Source organism: Haliaeetus albicilla, chromosome 1, assembly GCF_947461875.1.
Source record: "Haliaeetus albicilla chromosome 1, bHalAlb1.1, whole genome shotgun sequence".
Classification (NCBI taxonomy): Eukaryota; Metazoa; Chordata; class Aves; order Accipitriformes; family Accipitridae; genus Haliaeetus; species Haliaeetus albicilla.
In genome coordinates, this window is record NC_091483.1 from 27,685,677 (window position 1) to 27,709,834 (window position 24,158).

The 24,158-nt window shown below is 36.3% G+C and overlaps 1 protein-coding gene across 4 annotated transcripts in view; it reads left to right on the plus strand.

Moving 5' to 3' along the window:
• TBCK (TBC1 domain containing kinase) overlaps positions 1-24,158 on the plus strand; it is a 115,377-nt gene that overhangs the window by 61,481 nt on the left and 29,738 nt on the right. For all 4 annotated transcript variants that reach the window (XM_069783196.1, XM_069783189.1, XM_069783212.1 and 1 more), the window contains 3 exons: positions 2,290-2,326; positions 3,718-3,879; positions 19,634-19,809. In XM_069783196.1, the coding sequence (XP_069639297.1) occupies positions 2,290-2,326; positions 3,718-3,879; positions 19,634-19,809 (375 nt within the window). The remainder of the gene's footprint in view (positions 1-2,289; positions 2,327-3,717; positions 3,880-19,633; positions 19,810-24,158) is intronic.

Here is a 24,158-nt window from a genome sequence, read left to right on the forward strand (position 1 = left end):
AAACCTCTCTAACAGCAGCTCGTCAGTACAGAAGCATGGCACAATGCTGTTCAAGCCGGTGATTGCTAGAGGGCAGTATTTACTAATAAGATGTTAAAAGTGCAGTCATTTAACGAAAAGAATTTGGTAGCCTATTTATTTGAAGACTTCGTCACTGCAGTTCTTTTTGTCTGTGTTTCTCAATTTGATTTGCATGGTGGAATAATACCACCAGTGTTGTGGCTTTTCTTTGCTTGCTGATAAATAGTAATCATAACCTCTTCAGGGTTACCAAGACTTCCTTGTCTTAGAACATTATATTTATGAAAATCAGAGGGGAAAATCCCTTCAGTAAAAACTTGCCTGATACCTTCTACTTAAATAGTTTGACCTACTTCTCATGTCACTGTCGATAGGTTTGGTGAGGATGGTTTAGAGCAAAGCAGTGTTTTGCCTTGTGGTTACCTTTTAACAATCTGTTCAACGTTTCAGATTTTGTATATTGTATATATCTATGTAGGTGCATACAAGATAGAGGTGTTTGTGAAATTAGGAGGAAGTGTGGATCTGCTTTGGTAAAATATTTTAATGAAATCTATGAAAAGGAGGAAATAGTTGCTTTTAAATATCAAGGAAGTAATGTAGTTCAAAATGACGTCAGCATAATATGGTACCTACAAGCAAAGAGGAGCCTCAGGCTATTAGGAATGTTTGTTTTCCTACTGCATGAAGAGCAAGATATTGCGTACAAGCAAGCAGGTAAACAGGTATTAGCTGATCACAGCCACTGTAGGGGATATTTCGGGGAACAGGGTATGTTACTATTCAGTAGAGAGCCATCTGTTGAAGGCATAACAAAGATATACTCAGAGAAATAGTATGAAAATATTATAGGATGAAAATGGTGATAGAAATGCATTTGTTTTGGTTTTTGAACCCTTAAAATCAATTGGCAAGTTGGAGACCAAGCTTTATAAAAGCCTCCTGAATATTGGAAGTGGTGTACAGTCTGATCATGGCAGCTTTTTTAGCTTTATGGACAGTTATGGTTCAGATACTATCAGATGCTCAGATGAAGATGTAGGAATAAAATTTAGAGAGCTGTGCTAAAGAGCTTTTCGGCAAATGTGTGCATCATTTAGTCAGTACCCTAACCCAGTTAAGAGTTTATGGAATAAGTAGTAATTTATTAACATAATATCGATTATGCTTTCTGCTTCTCATTTGCTTACTTCCAGGGAAAGCTTAATAGGACAACTAATTTGCACTTTTTATGAGCTAAAAAGTAATATATTAAGCTTTATGTCTAACTGTAAATCTTCAGAAGTGGAAAACAGAGCACATGAGCTATGCAACAGAGTAAAATTTAACAATAATCGTCTCGCTCTTGCATTCCTAATTTGTGGGGACTTTCTGTGCAGTTCCATGTTTCAAGAAAATAGGTTCTGTTGCCTTCAACATGATAAATACTTCACTGAAAGTTAAGAAACTCTTAAGGTGTCAAAAAGGTTTAGCTCTTCTAATGCATACTGAATTTTCTCTATATGATGTCATGAGTATTAAAATTTGCAGAAACTAAAGGTTTTCTGGAGCCATCACAGCAGCACAAGTTCTTAGACAGTCTTGTAGCAGTATAAGTGCTGAAGCAGCCTCAAATTCTTCAGATGACACCTGCTTTTAAAGGTCACAGTAGAACTACATAAATGCTTAAGGTGTTAGTAACTGACACTGTATGCTTTTGAGAATGAAACCATTCTTACCACCTTTCACTGACAAGTATACATTTTAATAAATACCAACACAGGAGAAAAAGGTAGATATGGTTAATTTTTCTGCTGGAAATTGTGATTTGGAATTTTAATTATTTATATAGAACCGGGTTTTTCTATAGTCAAAAAGATATACTGAATCAAGTTGTTTTATGGTTGTTCAGGTATCCTTTGCTAATTTTTACTTAGCGGTATATATATGCAAGGTAAGAAATGTGACAGTTTAATAGAGCAGGTTTTTGAGTTCTTTAAGACTTTGGGGGTTATTTTTTGCAAGCATAAGCCTAGTGAGGGTGGTGGTTGTTTTTGTCATTGTTTTCAATGTAGTAATTTTGAAGAGATCAGAATGGGGGCTTGGGGGAGGAAAAAGCTTCTCTGGGAGGTGAAAAGTTGTGTGATAGTGGTTCTGCCACTGCAGTTATTTCCCATTTTAAATACATTCATGCCAAGCTAGGCAATTTTTGATGTAGTAGACAATTGTCACAAACTTTAGCTCTTAAAACATTTTTTTTCTCCCCTCCCCCATCACCACCTTTTGCAGCTTTATGCTATTCCTTGGTTTCTTACAATGTTTACACGTGAGTATGCATTCTTTTTCTTTGATTAAATGTTCTTATATTTCTTAAGCATAGTTTTTCCTCACTTTTTCAGCTAAAGCCTTCCTAATTGGTGTGATGTGTCTATCATTTACTAAGTCACTTGTAATTTGCAAGGACGTGTGTTGTGGTTTGAGTCTCAGCAGTGCCTGTCACATACTTTCTGCCCTGATTTAACAATAATTAGCATTTTCTTATTTTTTTAAAAAGTATTATGTTAAATTTGAACTGGATTATTTTACACATGTGGTATTTAGGGATTGTGCAAAGGAAGCTGTTTTCTACTGGAAAAAGTTATAATAATAGTTAAAACAACAAAACCAAACCTCACCACCTTCAGCTGACCTCACTCAATTAACATAAGAAAGAGAGTAACTTTGGTTTTGAAGACCAACAAAACAAGCTTCTTTTATTGCACTTCAACACATTGTTATTGTACTAGCATGTTTACTATGACATTTTTGCATGTATGGTAGGAAGAAAAAGAGCTTTATAATTTGGTGAGCTTTTAATGAAAGAGGACAAAGTTAATAAAGCAAGTCCAGAAAGCAATTAAAAATCTTCTTAAAGATCTCTGTGATTTTTTTTCATGTCATGTCAACATTGACGGTCTTTGAATTTTTAAAAAAAAAAGTGGCAGGATGAAAAGAGCTGATGGATTATTTCTCTGATGAAATATCAAAGAATTTAATGTGAGATTCTTGATTGCAATTTCTAAAGATCTTTACTGTAAAGCACTGGTTCTTGCAGTTGTCCATTTTTCTAAAACTTTTGTGACAATCACCACCTTTGGAAAACCAAGAAGATGGTTTCCCGGGCAATGAATTGCAATAAAATGTTAGAACTATTTAGTTGGAGGATAGCTTATTTTAGGAGAGCCATTTTCAGCTTTATATGTAAAATGTTGCTATATTTAACAGGCCCTTCTCCTTGTCTTTCCTTTATTCTGCCAGTTTTTGCTCTATTCTGCTCATTTTTTTGTCTAATTTTAAGTAGTTGAGCTTATTGATTAACTCATTAATGTCTTCATACTATTGAAAAAACTGATATGCATGTCCTAATGCATAATTGCACCATACCAAAAGAAAAATAAATTGCCTAATTTTGTGTTTGAGATATGAAAACCTGCTCATTTCTAAGTTTTTAATAATGAAAGAATACACTGATGATTTCCAGAATAATCAAACTGCATGTGAAGACAAACCTGTTTCTAAACAGATTGAGTCTTTTTTGCTCCCAAATCAAAAAGAAATAATGCTAAGATAGAAGGGGAAAAAAGTATATAGGCAACTCCTTATGAGTGTATGTATATGTTTTTATCAACTTGTATGCTTATGGCTTTTTTTTTTTTATTGTGCTTGTTCATCATGCAGATGTCTTTCCTTTGCACAAAATTTTTCACCTGTGGGATACGTTGCTGCTTGGAAATTCGTCCTTTCCATTCTGTATTGGAGTTGCAATACTTCAACAGCTGAGGGATCGTCTTCTGGCTAATGGATTCAATGAATGCATTCTCCTTTTTTCAGACTTGCCAGGTACAGAAAAAAAGTATTTCTTCCCTCTTTCTCTGTTTTCCCCAGTGTGTTGCTGAAGACAGTATGTGCTTACATGTGAATATATACTACAGACCTTACATGTGTTTTGAAGTCATGGTAGTTTTAGGCAAACACTGTCAGAGTGTGTAGGTCTTAACTACAGCTTGATGAAGTCAGTAGAAGTCTTTTTGCTGTCATCAGCAAAAATTGGATGAACTTGTTATTTCCAGGTGAAGCTTGGAGTACTTGTGAAATTAGAATGATTTTAAATAATTCATAAGTGACTGTTTGTAGACATGCCATGTATAGAAACAATCCAGTTGATAGGGATTTCCTAGTGGAAAAAATTTAGTGCTGTTCTGAACAGTGCTTTTCCACTTTGATGCTGGTACCAGCCTGTTTTCTTTTCAAAAATAATTGAACTTTTGCTGTGGAACCAACTAATGTAAAAGGATTAGGGAAAGAGGTATAGAAGCCATTGGAATTGCTTTGTGTTAAATCAGTTTCCATTTGAAATGTAAAACTTTCAGAAGAACCCTCAAAATAGGATTGGAGGCTGCATGGTTGTTGTGCAGAAGTTCTGTCTTCCTGTTCAGTGGGAGGTGGTTGACCTATCCATACAAGCAAGTGTTGCATATTTGGGGGGGATAAAAAAAAAACAACCCTGCAGTTAACCATGAAGTTTGGGTCGTCTTTCTGAGCAAGTTCCTCGTGAGACAGTAGAATACATTTGAACTGAGTAAGCCCTGTCAACTGAAAGATGTGTTTCCGTTTGTGATGGACTAATATTTACATAACACATGAATTGGAAGGCTACTGCTCCCAGAACATACTTACATTCTTGCTACGGCTCCCAGAACATACTTACATTCTTGCATTAATTCCCTCTCTCCAACCCAGGATCTTACTAACATAATACAGGTCTTGGTTAAGAGGTGACATTGTTTTAATCGTGTGGTCTTTCTTAAGGTAGCTCTGACTTTTGGGTAATTCCTGGGCTAACTATAGATTTAGTGGGCTCTGTTTGAACACCACATGTGCAATTCAATAATTCATAATTCATTTAAACAGAAGTAATTCTTTTTCAGAAGAACTGAATGACAGAATCAAGTTTGGAAGAGCATTTAAGCTTAAAAGGTCTTGTTGAGTGTGGCAGTCTCCACAACTACAGAGTTTACAGAGGTTAACAGTAGTCTAGGATATGGCAGCAAGCAGGCTGAGGCTAAATTCATAGTTGCATAAATCAGTCTCTCAGAAGTTGAGTGAGCTGTCATGGATGAAGCTCTGATTTCTCTAAATGTTATTGTCACAAATTCTGTCTATCGCTGTATACCCTTGAACATGTGTCCAGATTTCAAAATTTTGCTTTTGTGTTACTTTTCAGCTTAGTATGTACAATGCAATTGCTGCTGTATTTTTCAATTTATAAGAAATTTAATTAGGCCATTCCTTACGGTATGGGTTTTTTCATTTTCTGTCTATATGCTTTGTCATTTCAAATGCTCAGATTAGATTTAACTGGATATCTTAAGATGGACTGAAAGGTGAGTGCTAAACTAAAAGATTGTCTCTCTCCCCTTTCACTCCTCCCCCATCTATTAGCTGTATGTCTTAGTTAAATATAGATTCATTAATATTTAACTTATTTTCTTGCCTAAGGTCATTTCTTCCTTTTTTTTTTTTTCTTGAGTGGTTCTAAGTTATATATTCCAATTTATCTTGAACCAGCTGATTTACTGACAGTTGAAATACTTTTTGCTGAGGTCATGTGTAAGAACACATTAGTTCTCATAATACATATCTGTTAATATAATAAAATCAAGTCACTAAAATCTGTGGTGTTATTGTGTACATGCTTTCTGCTGATTATAGTTTGACAGCTTTGATACTCTGGTAGGAAATGTTTTGGTAGAACAGTGTTTCTGAAAAGTTTGATTTTGTTTTTTGTTTTGATGGTTTGTTTTTTTTAATGTTGATGTCTGCAATATTTTGCATGTCAACAGTGGCATGCTTGAATATTGTGAGATTAATCCAAAGCATATCATAAACTGACTACTAAGGGAAAAAAGAATGAGGATGGGAGACAATCCTGGTGTGACTTAAATGTTACTGGTCTAGCTGAGAATTCTGTAATCAGTAACTTCTTTAAACATATAATTATCATAGCTTCGTGCCTTCTCTTTCTGACCTGAGTCTTATTTCTGGTTAAGAAGTATTGACTGCTTGTGCTTTTCGTCATGTGTGTCTTCCAAACAGGACTTCTGTTATTTTGGTTAATATAAATCCTGTGCCATGCCTGACAATTTTCTGAAAGTAATTTACAAACAACCTTCACCTGAAACTGGGTCACCCTGAGGAAGAGATTATGTCGTTCAAAACATCTGCAATAATTTCAATCTAAAATCAATTGTTGCTCAACAGTCTGAAACTCCGGTGGTTTTTAAGCTTTATGTGCACTGGAATGGCTTATCTCAGGCTGCCAGTGAAAGCAAGTTGCTTTCCAGACTGATAAAGCTATTTTACTACAATCTTGCAACTTTGTGGAACACTTTTTTAAGATTTCTTGTTTTTACAGTACCTATTTCTAAAAATGTATATTTAAAGTTAAAACAAACAACAAAGCATTGCTTTATTTCCAGTTCACTGCATATAACACAGTTAAAATTACTGTTTAAAAAAATCAATTATTTGAGGAAAAAGAAGGGATACAGTGCCATTATTGATTACATGATTCTGAAACCCCTTTCCAATGCTTGCCTCAAAGCTTTGGGCATATTTTTATCTATAAATCAAATATAATTGGCCATTACTTGCTATTTTGGGGAGCTCTATTGGAAATTTTAATTTGTTTTTATGTAGTTGTAACAATTTTCTAGCATATTAGGAAATCTATTTGAAGTATTTGACAAAATAATTGGTTAATTAAGAATACTGGAAAATCCCTTTGCTGTAGCAACAAATGTCCTAGTTCATTCCTTGTGGGGCTGTATAAAGGGGACATATAAGCAAGTGCTTATATATAAACTTATATAGATTGGTTAGGAAATTACTACCCCAAGGTGGTTTTTATAATTCTCTTTCATTTGTTCTTTCATTTTTTTTTTAACTTGTTTTTAAGGAGCTCTGTTAAGTATAAACTTTATTCAAGCAATATAAATACCAGAGAAAATTTAGGAGGTATGATTTGAGACAGACAAAACCAACCCTGGAGTCATTGCTAATTCTTTTTGTGTAGTTTTGAGATTTAGTAAATTTCATCTTATTTGGGTGATGCAGAGAGAGCAAACACATATGCATTACCTTTGTTTTTCCTTTATCTAAGTCTGACATGTAGCAGGAGAATGTGGCAGGAAAATGAGGATGGTAAGGGTAGCTCTACTATGACGTGATTCCTGAGGTACCAACAACAGAGGCAGGACTCTGCTTTCAGACCAGTACTGACTTGTACTAAGCCAGTTTGGATATGTCTGCATCTTATGTATCAGCAAATTTACAACCCAGAAGGCTCTTTCATGCATTGAGGGCCAACTGTATAAGTAACTTTACTTTAAAACTTGCAGTTTTGCTTATAGCTTAGTCCTTATCATCGCTGTAAGTTTGTGTGATAATGTAGTTATGCAACTCAAACATTCTAATTATTGTAGCTTGACTTGATTACCAGGTTCATTACCCACTGTACAAATAGTACAAAGTCACCAGCACATCTTGTTAGGAAACAAACCCAGAAGAAAGCATCCAGATAAGTACAGTTGTTTGCAAATAATTGAAGGATCCTGTAGGCCAACTCACTCCCACCTAGAATGGGTGCAGTACAGGGCCTGGCAAACAGATCTTCCTCCAGAGATCCATGCCAATATAATCACTGACATAGATTAATTATGGCCTTGAGAAGGGATAAGGCAACTAACAAAATTATGGGGATGGGTGCTATTAGAGAATAGGGAAGCACTGAGCCTAGAAATAAGATAAAACATACTTTGAAATAAGCCTTTTAGGTTAGTTTACACAATAAGCTCATCTTCTGTAATTTTGGAGCAAGAGGAGCATTCATTCTTTTAATGCTGTGCACCTTAGGAAGGTGTCTTTTTGCTGACTCGAGGTTAGTCAGTGCTTCCAAAGGAAGAACCTTGGCCTCAGCTAGAAAGTCCAGAAAGACTGGCTGTGGAAAAGCCATCCAGTGCAATGAGGAGCTACAGTAAAATGGTTAAAGTGGAAAATGTAAAGGATTCTACTTTGTGAGACACAGGCATGTAGCTTGAAGATGCAACATATAGTCAAACATCTAGCTATAATCAAAGGACAATAATAAATGATTCTCCAAGGACCAGAGTTTCTCTAATGTGCGAGAAACAATTCTATCTGTTGCCATTGTAGTGATGTGCCAAAATGCTGAATCCCAAGATGGTGAAAGCCATATAAATGCTTAGAAGGATTACTTCCAGCTGAGAATGGACTAAAGATTAAAAAGAATTCTACACTAAGATTGTATGGTGCAGTTTTGAATGATGTGTTTCTGCTGACAGCAGCAGAATTAGAGAGAACATATCAGAGAACTCTACTTTAGATACATATCTGACCCTAAATAGCTACCATTTTACTTTCTGTTGTTTTTTCTTCCTGCAAATCCTTTGTCTGCCCACATCTGTGATTCATACACTTTTACTATGCCAGAATTTCTGGCGGTTCAGCATTTAGTTAAGTAAGATTTGGTAGGAGGAAGAAATGGCAGTTGGCCACCAAGCCCACACTGAGTTTGTGTTTGGTGCCTGTTCCCATTTGTTTCACCTCTTCTTGAATAAAAATGTAAACTCTGAGATCAAAACACCAACTCTGAAGAGACTGGAAGAGATACAGTGGGGTCTTCTGTGTGCCAGTGAGCAGTAGAAAAACAAAGGCAGTATAGTGTTTTGATTAGGTTTGACTTTTTATTGTACAGTTTTGAAAACTTCCTATTGCTTAGATTAAGGCTCTGAGGAATAGAAGTTGTAATAGCTCTTTTAAGAGGAAACTTTTTTCATAACTTTACCTATGAAATTTTGACATGTGGTTTTGTTGTAGCTCCCCCCATGGAAGATGACACTGGAAGGTGATTAATTATGGAGTTAGTGAAGCTGGACTGCTTTTTCAAATTACAGTATATCTGAAGAAAAACAGTAATTTGGTCTCTGTCACATGATGTGCTTGATAATGGTGCTATAACTATAACATTAAAAAATTCAATTGGAAATATCGAAAGACATCAGAAGCAAAAAGGAAATCATGTTTGTAGTTTCCTTTTCTTGAAAGGTGTAGGTCTGACTGGTATTTATGAAAACATCTTTTTCTGATTGTATTCTTCATCTTTGCTCTGTTAGATGGCTTTTTTATATGCAATTGACAGGTGTATTTTATAATGCAATTCCTGAAGATTACATTGCTAAATAATGGCATTTATGAAGTAGAAAATGTGCATAGCTGCCAGTGAGTCATGTTTTGTTTGTGTGTGTGTGTTTGGGTTTGGGGCTTTTTTTCATGGCTTACAGCCAACTGTAGGTTGGGAGCTGGCTTTGGTACAGAAGCAGAGCAATTTTGTTAGGGCACACCTGCTCACCAAGGCTGTTCAGTAATGTCAAACTCCAGGATTGATGTCATTTTACCTGAAGCTGTGAATTCTTTAATTATTCACGTTTTCCTTTTGCAGTGACATGAATAAAATGCAGTTCTATTTATAGATTTTACCTTGTTGAGACTAAAGAGAAATGCTGTGGTGGGTGACACACTAAGGAAAAAAATACCAAAATCCTTTATTTTATTCATATTAGTGTTCTTGCTAGTCTGTAGTTGTCACTGGCAAAAGAAAATCAAATGTATATCCTTTAGCAAAGGACTGTCTGTCTCAAGAGATGGTATTTCATAAGAAGGGTGAAAAGTGAGTTCCTCAGTAGAACTTTACTAGTGCGTCTTAAAATCAGTCTGAGGAGCAGCTTATGCCTCCTGTTTCTTGAGAGAGCCTGTATGTACCCTTCATAGCAAAAGGGGACTTCAGAAAATAGAATAATCCAGCTATTAGTCATGTAGGTTTTTGTGCACCTTTACCCTTTGTCATGGTTTAACCCCAGCCAGCAACTAAGCACCAAGCAGCTGCTCACTCATTTCCCCCCACCCAGAGGGATGGGGGGAGAGAATTCAGGGGGGGGGGGAGTAAGACTCGCGGGTTGAGATAAGAACAGTTTAATAGAACAGAAAGGAAGAAAATAATAATGATTATAATAATAAAATGACAATAATAATAAAAAGGATTGGAATATACAAAACAAGTGATGCATAATGCAATTGCTTACCACTTGCTGACCAATGCCCAGTTAGTTCCTGAGCAGCAATCTCCCCCAGGCCAACTCCCCCCAGTTTATATACTAGATGTGATGTCACATGGTATGGAATACCCCTTTGGCCAGTTTGGGTCAGCTGCCCTGGCTGTGTCCCCTCCCAACTTCTTGTGCCCCTCCAGCCTTCTTGCTGGCTGAGCAAGAGAAGCTGAAAAATCCTTTACTTAGTCTAAACATTACTTAACACACTGATGCTTTCAGTTGTTGCTATCAACATTCTTCTCATACTAAATCCAAAACATAACACAATATCAGTTACTAGAAAGAAAACTAACTCTATCCCAGCTGAAATCAGGACACCCTGGGAAAAAAATCAAAGTACGTGAAGGTAGACCATCAAACATACTAGCATTTTTAGGCATGGAAAGACAAAATTCAGGTCACTCTTACCTGAACTTTGCTTCTAGATGTGGCAACTTATTATTTTTTCTCTTTACAAAGGTGTCTTGGGAAAATATTTCCCCTTTTTTTTTTTTTTTTTTTTTTTTTTCCCCCTTCATGAAAATTATGAGCACAACTGGTTCAGGATTAGACTAGTGCTTAGAAAGCAAGAGTGTGCACTAGATTTTTTTCCTTTTACAATTATGGAAAATGTTGCTGACAGAGCAAGATGCCTAATAGGGTGTCTGTATCTTTATTATGCTGAATGTGTTTGCCTGTACAGGTATAAATGGTCTTCCCAATAGTCTTTAGTTCTCTAATTGTTAATTGGGGAGGATTTTAAAATGAGCTGCACAAATACTGCAGTGTTAAAATTCCTTGATTAAAATGTATATTAGCAGCACATCTCTGATAGATATATTTTGGGGGCGCGTATATCCAGTGTTGTTAATAGAGATACACATAACTACTTAAATACAGAATTGGAATGGTGGTATAGGCTGAGAGCTAGAAAAATCTTTCTGCTAAAGTAAGGACTGAGAAACAAGGTCTGTTTAAGTGAATTCTCAGTGGTATCATACTTTGGGATAGCTGTCAATTCCCTTGGTCTATATTCCCATATGCAAAGAACTTAAAACTCTTGCCTTTATAAATCTGCATGAGGCATTTGATTCTGTCTATCCAAACTTCTTTGTTTTTAATATACTAAGAGCTGGAGTTTAGTAGAAATCAACAGAAAGACCAAAATTAAACATGGAGAACTAGAGTTTGTACCTAAAGCTAAGACTTTGTTGATGTTGCAAGCTTGGAATAAATTTCAAGACTGGATTGTTAGCATTGAAGGGCAAAACTTGTTCAGGAAGGGCAGGTATCCCAACTGGGAAAAGATCACATTGTATGTGAAGAATGTTGTCTGTATTCTGAAAATGGTGATAAATGGGCTAAGTACCCATCAGGGGTGTGTCAGGTGAAACCTGTCGCTGCAAAAATTTAAGAAGTCTAGACAACTAGACAAGCAATTGTAGGAGATAGTGTAGTCACATACCATTTGGCTTCACAGCAAGGCAAGGAACTAGATAATCTCTTGCTGGTTCTTCAATCCTTATGCTTAAAAAAAACAAAACAAACAAACAAAAAACCAAAAACCCCCTTTTTTTTTCCACTCACTTAAACCATAGCATAGTTCTAGGGAAACAAATTCAGCAGTCATGTAAGGTGACAGAGTATGAACCACAAACTTGTCTGCTGGGAATGTAACCTTGAAACAACACAAACCTAAAAATGTCTTAAGGATGGACTTTTGGGGTGGTCTTTTTTTGTTGTTATAAAAATTTGATATTTAGGAATGTACTTCTTAAATACTTTCATGTGTAAATTCAAATTGGGGGGAGTTAGAAAGCTTTTTCACAGAATAGGGGAACTTTTTTCCTTGAATTCCAAGTAGGTTAATTACGCAGCAAACTTTAAATCATTTAGAAGTTGATATTGACAAGGTTGGCCTGATGTTAGGTATTTAAAGCTACTAGTTTTGCACTGTAAAACACTAGCAAAGACTTGATTAGCGGTAAACGCTGAAAGTTTTGCATCTCAGTGAGTTACATACTGTAGTTCCAAATGACAAGAGTGGTTTTTTAGAAATGAAAGCAGTTTTAAGCATGGGTACCTAAGCAAGATGGTTATTATCCTTCCTGTATACAGTTGCCATATTTGTGGGAAATTAACAATGTTTCAGTCTTGAATAATATGTTTCTTGCTCTATGGTAGTTTCTGGGTGTTACATGGTTGAGGCAGATCTCTTTAGGCAGATCGAGATATCTTATCCATATTAATCTTTACCCAAAGTTTTTTCCAGTATTGGTTTAGGAACGAATATATCAAATTAGAGGCTTTGATCCTTTTTTCATTGCAAAAGGTACTCCTTTTCAAGGTTACTTGAATTTTTGTCTTTTCAAAAAACAGAAATTCTAAGTTACTTCATATTATTTCCTTAAAACTGTCCTGAAGGCTAACAAGAGGAGAGCTCTGCTAATACAAAGGTCTTCTACTTACGGCTCTTTAGAGATTGATCAGTTTTATAAGCATTTGGTCTAATCAGAGTTTCTGATTGTAGAGTTTTTTACAATTTTGTACCTGTTATGTCTGGGAAACAGCTGAAGTGGCTCATATCTACCACCCAGCTAGAAACTTATACAGCAAGATCTTTACTAATGCATACTGAGCTTCAGAATTTGCATATTACTTCTGTGAAACACAGATTTAGGATAAAAGAGGTAAGTTTAGTATTTGAGATTGCTTAATGTCTGAGTCAGTTTTAGAAAGATTTTAACAAACCATACAAGACAGAAAAGACAACACAATGTTTTTCCTTCAAAAATTGAATGTTGTTGGATGTTGTATTGGTGGCATAAGTTCTTCATCTCCTTTTATATCTAACAAGTTTGTCCTCTAAGCTGATCCCTGCAGTTTTGTAAACCTGCCCTTTTATGCATCTTCTGTAGATGGTTATCATCTAGCTATAAAATAATGTTCATTCTTCTACTGATCTGCTTTATTTCCTCTTATTCTTGTTTATTTCTTGGGTTTTGCATAGCAGCCTCCATCTGACTATTTCCATTATACAGTGTGAATTCATGTCCTTCTGTTGTTGGCTAGTATCCTAATCTGATGTTAGGGCCAGATCAGATGTCTTTAACATTTTTTTTAGTTTGTAGAAATGTCTGCTGTTAAACAGCCATGGCACACCTCAAAACTGTGTAAAACACACTTTCCTGTCAGAGCTTTGCTGACATTACAGTCTTTTTGTAATCTTATTTTGGTCATCTTTCTCAGTAAGACATAGCATGTGACATTTGGTGGTTCACTTACAGTAAACCTTTACTCTTTGTACAATCATTCATCATTCTGTCTTCCCTGCTCATCTTTATCAGTGCAGGACAACATTACATTTCTGTACTGGAAGGCATTCTTTATGAAACCTTCTCACTAAACTGCTGAGTCAGAGCAATTTTTACAATCGTGAGTAAGGATTCATGTTTGGTCTTTATTCCCTGAGACTTCAGACTGCATAACTCAGTGTTTACTGCTGCTTCTCTCTATTGCTCAGTACTTTGGTAAGTGTTGCATGAACTGGTCCAGACGGCTGCATAACTACAGGTACTGTAGTAGTTGTACTTTCAATAACTCTTCTCTCAGCTTCTTTTGTTTATACACAGGCTGCAAACATACCTGCTGTTGGTCTCAGCAGAAGTGTCAGCATCTTGCATAGATATGTCATATCTACTTGAATTATTATCTTCATAACACCCTCTGCTACAGAACTCTTTGGACACGTTCTGAATTTACCAGTCCTCAGACATCTCTTTTATGGATTAAGACAAGAGACTGACAAGTTCTTTTTCTGCTCTTTGAATATTGCATGTGATTTCATTACATAAAAACAAAAGTCCTTCTTTTCCAAGTGTTTCTGAACCCTGATGCAGATGGTTGATGTGCTGCCACCAAGCAAGGGCCTGGACTATTTAATTTTTGATACACTGACCGCCTTTTGTGGGCATTCAGGCTCAAGAATAGTTTAAATTGTTGTCTTTTCTTTCCAACAGCAAGACAACTGTCTCATGTACACTGAAAACGGCAATATCATCCAGAGGTAGTGAACACTGACTGTGGAGAGCTGTCTAGAGAGGGTTTTTTTTTTCCAGGATACTGAAAGAGTTGTAGAGTAATATGCTGTCAGACAAGGTAGCCTGTCACTGCAGCATTGAAATTATTGATCCTTATTACAGCCATGCAACATGCAGTCTCTCTGAAGGCATAGTACTATAGTTTGTTACTTTGCTTCTGCATCCAATCTTTTTTTCTAGATGAGTGCAACTTCTGTACGCCTGCTGTATTACGTAAAAAATATGATGGCTCCTTGATTGACAGCACTTGTCCTCCTGGCAGCTCTTGAAAGACGCACACCTTGCATCCATGTAGAAAAAAACAAAGACTTCTATCATATTAGGTGAAGCGTTTTAAAATAAAGGACTGATACTTATGTTGCCTTTAAAATTTTGTTGCAAGATGCACTGAAAGGGATGCTGATGTGTGTAAGAGCAAATTACTATCCACAAAACAATGAAATAACATAACTATCCTATAACGTATGAAATAAATTATATAAGAACAACAATTTTGCGTTGACATTTTTGTTTATAGTAACCTTCTGGCAGTAATAGATGCAGAGATGTTGGATAGACATGTCACTTCTCTTCCTAGATTTGCCCTTTTAAATATCTAGGTTTAGTGTATTTTTTTGTATGTCATCAGAAAAGAAAAGGTTTATGGCCTTTCACTTCTATTTCTTCTGAGAGCAGGAATCATGAGATCGAACTGACTGACCTATTCAGCTTCCCTGCTTTTGTAGCAGAGAGGTTTTCTGGCCTATTTATGTGGCTGTGTGCTGAAACCTGATGTTGCCTGGCAGGGTAGTAATAAAGTATTTGTGATGGAGAGGTCAAACCAAGCCCATAATTCTGGGCTGTTTCCAAAATGCAGAAGCAGTTTATTTTGGCCAAATTTCTTAACTGGTGTCCTGTTACCCAAGGAAAGGGCTCTGGAATTGATTAACTGCACACAAAGACATGGTCTGTGTACATTTTCATTAAGAAAGAACCATTTGTGTTATGTTTTTCTCTATTACTTGCTTTTACTTGCTGTGAACAACATATGCATGTCCGGTTTTGCTGTAAAAATAAAAAATTCTATGTGCTTTTGTCACAGGTGTATTGCCTTTAAACTGATGCTTTCTTTCTAACATCTGTTTCAAGTGCGGTCTGCTTCTCTCCCATATCTATAAGAATAAACATTAAATATATATGTAGCTTTAAAAGCAGCTATGTTAGGCTGAACCATCCTTTTCAGTTGAGGCTGTTGACAGAAGGAGGCAGCAGTGTGGTAGGGAGTGATAATTTAGCATGAACAGAGCAAAATGAGTAACATCTTAGAGCAACCAGGAAGTTTAGTTGAGAATAAGAGAAAAATATTTCAATAGGCTTAATATTGGGATGGGGCCATGGCAAAACCAGGATATTACTGCTAGATCTCTTTTGGTTTACTTCCCCATCCCCACCTTTTTCAGTTCCCCTATCATTTGCATATCTAGAAATCTCAAGTCTCTTGATGCCAAGTAATGGAGTAATTAGCTGGTGCCATAGAATTGTTTCCTGTAAGGCTTGATTGCTGCTTGACTGTGAAATACTTGAGCTCAGTTGAGCCAGAACTCCTAAAACCAATGTTTTAAAATGAAACCTTGTGATTTTTAGTTCCTAAGTACTTGGGTGCCAACTTTGGCTTTTTGAAATGCAGGTGCTCTGTACTTCTTGAAAACCAGACTGCTTGAAGGTGTACTAGATTTTGAAGCTTATTTTTCTAGTATTTATACTATGTTTAAAGTTAGGCTTAAATTTTTTCAGTACTCACTTCATGTTAATGACATCATGTTATATCAGTGTATTTTCATTCTGGATTTTTCAGCAAAGTAATTTGTACGAATAAAAACGGAAGGCACGTGCTTTTTAAACTACAAAACACCCCAGTGCTGGGACCTTGGAGAGCACAGAGATGTTATAGGTACATGTCCATGAGTGAGCAGGCCCTCCCTGTCTTTTCTACATGTTTCTGTTCACTTCTTGCTAATGCCTTGAGATTTATACAGAGCCTGCTCTCAGAAGGATGTTCATCTAAGTTGCTTGCACATGACAAGTAATCTGGCATCCTGGTGAGGTACTCTCATTTGTTCGTAGTCCTTATCAAGAATCTAGGCACTGTCTGATATATTTACACTTCTGATATACCAACAGTATGTTTTTAATAATGTGTAAACTTTAGTGTCTTCTGGCTCGTAATACAGTTACTTGGGAGCAGGAAGAGTATAGGCAGGATTAATACTGTGTGAATGCAGTCTTGGTGCAATAACAGAAGATGGACATTTAGTTGGAGACTGACTCATTTGGCATATATTTGAAAGGGCATGGGAAGAAATCAGAATTGAAGCAGTACAGTAGATGCTTACTTATTAGCCAAAAGGAGGAGGAAAGATCTTATCCAGCAAGGCTGCAAAAGATTGCATTGTATTTTAGTTACTGATGGGGAAGTGATTTTTCTTAAACCAAAATTTCAAACAAAGGGTGAAGATGGGCTTGAAGGTTACCCAAGTGTGAAGCTTTTTCATGCAATGTGACTAATAAATATTCTGTAAATATTTACACTAATTTAATGTTGTCTTAATCTCCAGTATCCTGAAACTAATTGTTTTTTAAAAAAGAATGCAAGTAAATTCTTTTACTGCCAATAGTCTTGTCTCCCTTGTTGGTGATAAATGTTGACCATTCCCATACATATACATACACGTACCTATGTGCATACTTTTTTTATTGTTATTTGTGGAAACCACAATCTATTTGTTACATTTTTATTTTGCAGTACTTAGAAGCAGATTATTTAATCAGCAGACTGTAAATTGGTGTTAGGCTTTTGCCAGCCTCCTTCTCAACCATTTAAAATTCCCTCTTGTTCCATGGAATTTCATTTTCAGCCATGGCCACTGTCCTCCTGAAATGCTGCTTAGAAGAAATGAGAAACCAAACAGCCAAGAATCACAGAACAACAGACTCCTAAATTTTTTACTTACACCCCAATGTGTGAGGACTGGTTATTGTTTTTAAGGAAATGCATTGCTGCATTTCCCACTTGTCTAAATGGATTCCTTTTGGAATTACAGACCTTGTTTCTAGGAAAAATATTTTGACAGTCTGTCTCAATGATTAACTCTGTCAATCTCAATTTCTGCTTTCAGCTTTTTCGTAACTTTCTACTGCCCATAGCATTCCTATTCCATCCCCCAGTTCTCTGTTTTCAATTTCAGATATTTGTAGGCTATTATGCCCTCTCACAACCAAATGTTTCTCATGCTATTAATTATTGCTGTTCAGATTTTTTTTTTTTTACTGGCTAAATTCTGCTTTCATCTCATTTATTACCAAAGTACTGCTAAAATTTCCTTAGTTAAGAATCTTAGGAGACAGGGCTATAACTCACAGTTATAGCAGTCTCTACAGAAAAAAACCAAAACCCATAAGTATACTATGGTTTTGAACTGAAGTTCTCAACTTTTTATAAATGAGTTTTCAGAAATGTAGAGAAAGTGTGACTGTAATGACCATGCTTCAGAGTGTGTTCTAGGAATAATAACTAGTGAAAGGCATCTGCTGTCTTTACCTGAATTTAGAAATTCTGTAAAATTTTCCAGTTTCATGGATTTTCCTTGGGAATGATACTAAATAACAACATTCCATTATAATTATTATTCAAAATGAAAAATCTAATATGTTTTCATCACAGAATGAAAAATTGTTACTGCCGAGACACTGCATTGTCCATTTATCTCTGGCAAGTATTATCCCAAGTAGCGAAGGAACCTGATATGGTTAAGGAAAATTGTGATCTACTTTCGTATCCACAAAAAGGTTTTAGAGCTAGAACTAAAATTGGGTAAACCACAGCTTTAGTCCCAGATTTTTCAGAATTTCAGGAGAAAGATAGCATGTAAGCATGCTGTCTTCAGTGCTATTAAAGCATACGCTGTAGGTTGTATCCTGCCTGAATACAGACAGCTTTTTGGATGGGAGATTAATAGATCACATCATTCAGATTTTAAACAAAGTTAATAACCTCATCCAACTGGAATATTCTGCCCCAATCTTCAATTTCAGCTTCTTTTGCTCACCACCTTGCTAAATGACTGAGATTTCTGGAGTAACTCCCTGATTGATGGCAATGCGTCGAATCCCTTTGAGATATACAGATAAAGCTTGGTTACAGTGCCTCTATTTTTTTTCATAGAAGCTGATGCTTCAATCTTCTAAATTTTGAGTGCTACAATGAATAATCCAAGATGCTTGGGACAGACACAAGAAAAGTGCTAATATACCTGTTGTTTGTCTGACGAACTACACTAGGTTTGTTGTAAAATGTAAGCTAGAATAGTTTTTCTCTTCATGAGACTTCAGACAGGAGATGCAAAACTAACCAGTCTTTTTATAGTGATAGAAAAGTGAATGATTTCTGTGTTACATCTTGTTACAAGACAGATACATGTGGGATGCTTTGCATCACAAAAATATTTGTGATAGGTTTACTTTTTTTTATTTTGCATATGTTTTTCATTATGCTTTGGGAATTTTTATTTGACCACAGTTTATTTTAGGATGCTTCCCACTTGATGGGTGTCTGCTTTCCTACCAAGATGTGTAGTGTTTTGTCACACACTGCACTTCACTCCTTCAGCCAGAGTGTTTCACTGTGAATGTGTGCTTGGGTTTTGGACTCTCTCTCTCTCTCTCTGCGCTCTAAACCAAATCCATTGTGTTTGCCATCAAGCACAAATTAGTGTTGAGAACTCCTGTTTTCCAGCAAACCAATAACATGTAGCTTTGTCAAAATGGCAAGCCACACAAAGTTCAACAACTGAAAGCTTTCAGTCTAGCTCACAGTAGTATTTAACTGACAAATAAGACAGTTGATTCAAAAATTCTGGTGTCTATACATTGCATGAAATGTACTTTCGATGTATTGCATGTACTTACATTTAAGAGTCAATAGTCTGACTTGCAAAGACACTTAATGAAGATGCCTTACAATGATGAGGCTTCAATTATATTCCTGTCTTTGCATTGGTTAAAGTTCTGTTATGCTCTCTTAAATAGCTTGCTGTATTTCCATACATAACTAGGGATAAAAATAATGCTCAAAATGTCTTTGCTAGTTTTTCATAAAAAATTTCAAAGTGGTTTTTTTGAATGGGAAAATGTTTTTGAAAACTATGTGCCTTTTAAGGCAGGGGTGGAACAGACAGACAGAGGTATAGAAGGATATCTATATATATTTTTAGCAATGTCATAGCTAGGTTAATTGGCTTTATTGATTTTTCACAATTACATTACTTGTTTTTTCTTTAAATCCCTGATCAGAGATTGATATTGAGCGTTGTGTTCGTGAGTCAATCAACCTGTTTCGCTGGACCCCGAAGAGTGCTACATACAGGCAATATGCACAACATCCACGGCAAGCCAGTGATAGCAACGGCACAAGAAGTTCAATGTCCTGCTTTTCAGCAGACTATCAGGAAGCACCTCGAAGTGACCTAGTAAGTAACCTGGGAATTGGAGGTGGGAGTATTTGTCAGATTGCATGTTTCTCCTGCTCCAGGTGTTTGTTTTCCTCTTTAAAATTTAGACAGGAACAAAGTACCCACCAAACCTCAGTTACTGGCATTTATGTTGTCACTTCCAAGCACAGGGGTCTGACACGTTCATCAGGTGTTCTGATTTGCTTGTCAGCTAGTGCACGGTGTTAGAGCATATGCCATATTATTAATTTTGATGAACAATCCAATGCAGTGAATGAGAATTAACTGAAAGGTTGCTGGGGTTTGGGTTTTTTTAACTTTATTGCTTTGAACTTCAGCTTCTTTGATGTACATGCCAATAAAGTTATTTCTTCTTGTGCCGGATATGTCTCTCCCAACTCCTGCTCCTTCGGTTCTGTGGTGTTTGTTACCACAACAGACCAATGTCCATGACTTACCTGCAGAACTGCAAACAGCCTTTATCTTAGGAGAAAAATAGTAAAAAAGAACAGTCTGCCAGTGAGAAATAGGTAACTGGAAAGTGATGCAGGCAGCTCTCACTGCTTTTTCCATCTTGGCATGTTAGCTTAAAGGTATGACTCAAATGATTTTGAAAGGTAGTGTGTGAGTTATGCCTGTGTTTGTTTTGGCAAAGAATAACTAGTGGCTAAGAGTATATCTGCATTAAATAGATGCTCAGTTTAGCAAAAATATTCTTCCCTTCTCTTTCCAGTAAAATCTGATGGTTGTTTCTCTTGTCGAATACACCATCTGAAGAATGGTGATTTGAAATGATACCTTTCCTTCCTCTCAGCAGTATAAATCTAGGCAGTCTCTTAAAAATTAAACAGTTTTGATTTTTTTCCCTTCCACATTCCCTTACAATCAGAAGTGCATTACAATAATAGGGGAAGGATATATAGACCTGCCATATCTATTTGGTCATTTGCATTACATTTTAGTCTTTCCATCTGTTTTTCCTAACTACTAAGAAACTACGTGTATTGTCACTCAAGTGTATCTTACTTTTTAGGTAGTCCTTAAACCTGAGTCTTATATTCAGTCATTTTCTTTATTTTACTTTAGTTTTGATTTTATTTCTATTCCTGTATTTTCTGGAAGCTTTAGCCACAAATCCAGGACTCCAAGTGCTAGGCATGCAAATGCAGAACAAAAGGAAACTCCAAAGAGCTTACAGAATTTAAGAAATAATAGGTGCATGTAGAAACACAATTGGGAAGAAAAACTAAATGACAGTAGAATACTGGTGCTCGTCATACAGGAATTGTAGCCAACACAACTGCTGCTGTGCTGTTCTGGAGATATGTAGAGAGACTTTCTGAAGGAGCTAAGGGCTGCATATTCATAGAATAATTCAGATAGGGCCTTACAAAGTCATCTGGTACAAATTCCTGCAGAAAACAGGCCCAACACTGAATTAAGGTGGGGTTGCCCAGGGCTTTGTTCTGTCAGGTCATGAAAACTCCCAAGGAAAGAGATTATGCAGTCTCTCTTGGCAGCCTGACAGTACTAACAGTGAAAATGTTTTCGTGTGTGTGATGTCTTTTTACTCTCTTGTCATAACATTAAGAAAAGCTAAGTCTCCTCGGTCCTAAGGATGTGCTTGTGCCTTTCTGTATCCAAGTAAGAGTGAAGGAAGGAGATGGGATAAAGCAGCAATGGTCTACTGAACTGGTAAATAGAACAGAGATTTACATTTGTAGCCAAGATAAAAATCTGTTATTTTGGGTCAAGCAAAATTTGTTGGGTTTTTTTCACTGTTCTTCCATTTCCTGAGAAATTTTTTGGGTGTTTTATTACTTATAGTACTTTTATTTTCATACCACAAGTTGTGTTTATAATGAGTAACTAAGCTCATCCATCCCACAATTTCCAAGAAATTAAGCTAATATTTTTGGTATGTTATAGAGAAGAAAAATAAATACTATAACTTCTACTGCATTCTCTTTCATTTCTACTTAATAGGAAAGCACTTTTGATTTACTGCAGCATAACTGATGGTTTAACTCCTGTTGAAGCTCGAACATATTGGATCTTTTGGGTACTGCTGTAGTTGGGGGTTTTTTAGCTCATCATATGGAGCAGCACTACATGATTTATATGTGGGAACATATTCAGGCTTTTCCTGTAGCAAAGAGGAAACGGATCTCACGGGCACATGAATGACAAGAAAGCCAATTCATATAGTTAAGTTATAGTATACAAATGTGTTTCTTCTCATGTGCTGTATTTTTTGTGTCAGATTTTGAGGCAGATACATACAAGCATGTTACAGTTCTGTCAGGAGCCATAGTTCAGACTTTGAAAATCCTGCGTAACATGAGCCACTAACGAGCTACCTCTCACTTGCGACCAGTTCTGCACTTCTGGGTACTTGTCTTTTTAAGACAACACTTCTCAGGGTTTTGAGCAACATTGCTTAAAAAAAATTTGGAATTATTGGTGAAATACCCTATTTACACCCAAAGGTGTTGTGTCTTTTTTTAACCTTAATCCTGGAACTATCTATGTCTTTCTTCAACATGTACTCTACTGGTGTTTGCTGCCATGGAGAAACTTTTTTCTACTTGAAAGCAGTGGAATCTGAGTTCAATCTTTAGCACACACAGTAGCCTTTAATGAATTTTCTAAAACACCATTGTATCCTTGCTGGTCAGTCTAGCTCTTAAAAAATTACTTTGCAGCTTCCCCACCTTTTTAGTTGGTCATTATTTGGACAAGCACTTTGCACTACTGTTTTATCTCCAGTTTTATATTTGTGGGTCACCTCTGTATTTGAGGGTGGGGAGGGTAGGAAACAGTTCCTTTGTAAACAAAGCTGTGGGTTTGCTTATGGAGGTAATTTATGACTTCTTGAAACAAAGTGTTTCATGTATTTAATTCTAAACACCAGCTGTCTGTATTTGTATTTTCCTTCTAAGCTGCTTCAGTTTGTTTCTTAAGTGCTTTTTATTGACTGCTCAAGTATTTGTGTGTATCTGCATGTTATGGTGCTTTGGTTAATAATATCAAAAGAAGTGTTTGCCCCTGGGTGAGCACTTTTCTCCCTAAATCAGCAGCCAGTAAAACAAAACTGTTTTGACTCTTTTTATCACTAACGTTGCTTATTTTTCATTTTAGTGGCATCTATTTGCAACTTCACAAACAGGCTTGGATGCCCTCTTCCCTCCTGGACTTCTGTGTTGCTTAATCTTTTACTCTTTCAACCAGTAAGCATATTTCTACTGAGATAAAATCTCAAGGAGGAAATAGTTTCAGAGAGAATGAATGTACATCTTAAGTGGTTTTGCATGTTTATTTTGAGCAAGATAAAATGTCAAAAATAAGAATGGAAAAACCCCTTTAAATTCACTACTGAATTTTAGTAGCACTCTACTCAGATTTGTGTCTGTAATTTTTTCTTGACCAGTACGCTAATGATTTTTTTTCTTATGCTTCCTGAAACTTACCTTCATACCCTGAAAACTCCTGAAGTGTTTTTCTTGAATGTCTAGGAGTCACAGGGACAAATAACAGTTGTCATGTAACAATTTTCTGCTCTGCCTGTATCTCCCTTATTATAGACATGGTAGATGGACCCTCTCTCCAGCTACCTATATACTTCTAAATAAAAGCAAGAGCATGATGCAGTTTCTTTATCTTTATGAATGTCTGCTCAGGTGTGGCAGGTGGACTCCCAGAAATCCCGAGGCTGATACAGTTATGCCTTTGTCTTTGTCTTCTACTGGTAATCCTCTTTTCAAGGGTCCAAGTTTCTGATGAATGTTGCGGAATTAAAGCATTCAACTGGAGAAAAGGCTACCAGATGTTTATTGATCTGTGCGCTGATTTAAATGCAACTGGGCCAGTTCAGCTTTTCGGTTTTGATAAAGCAGGAGAAATAACTAAGCGGGAAGGTGACTAAGTGGCTTGATGAAACAGTACTAATGTGAAAAACATTGGTTTTATCAAAAATAGTATGAACAAAGTTTCCTGATGGTAACTTTTCTTAGCAGATAATCAAGGATAGCTTGCATGACAGACTTCTTACAGATAGGAATGCAGGGCTATTTGCAATAAATATGCCAGCGCTCAGTTGCTTTTGATTTCCTTTATGCGCCTAGGATATATTTGTCCATATAAAATGTATTGGCTAGGTTTATATTAAGCCTTGAATAACTGGTGTGTAAAGTCCATCTATTCTTCTAAAAGAAGTATGGTGAGTAGTGTATACTAACATTTCTGTTTCAGTGTACGAGCTAGGAAATGTCTAAGTGCAATGTCTGTGCTCTTCATAATATCTGTTACATATATTCTGCCTCAAGGGTCTTCTGACTGCCTTGACCCATTTCAGGTTTGTTTTGTGT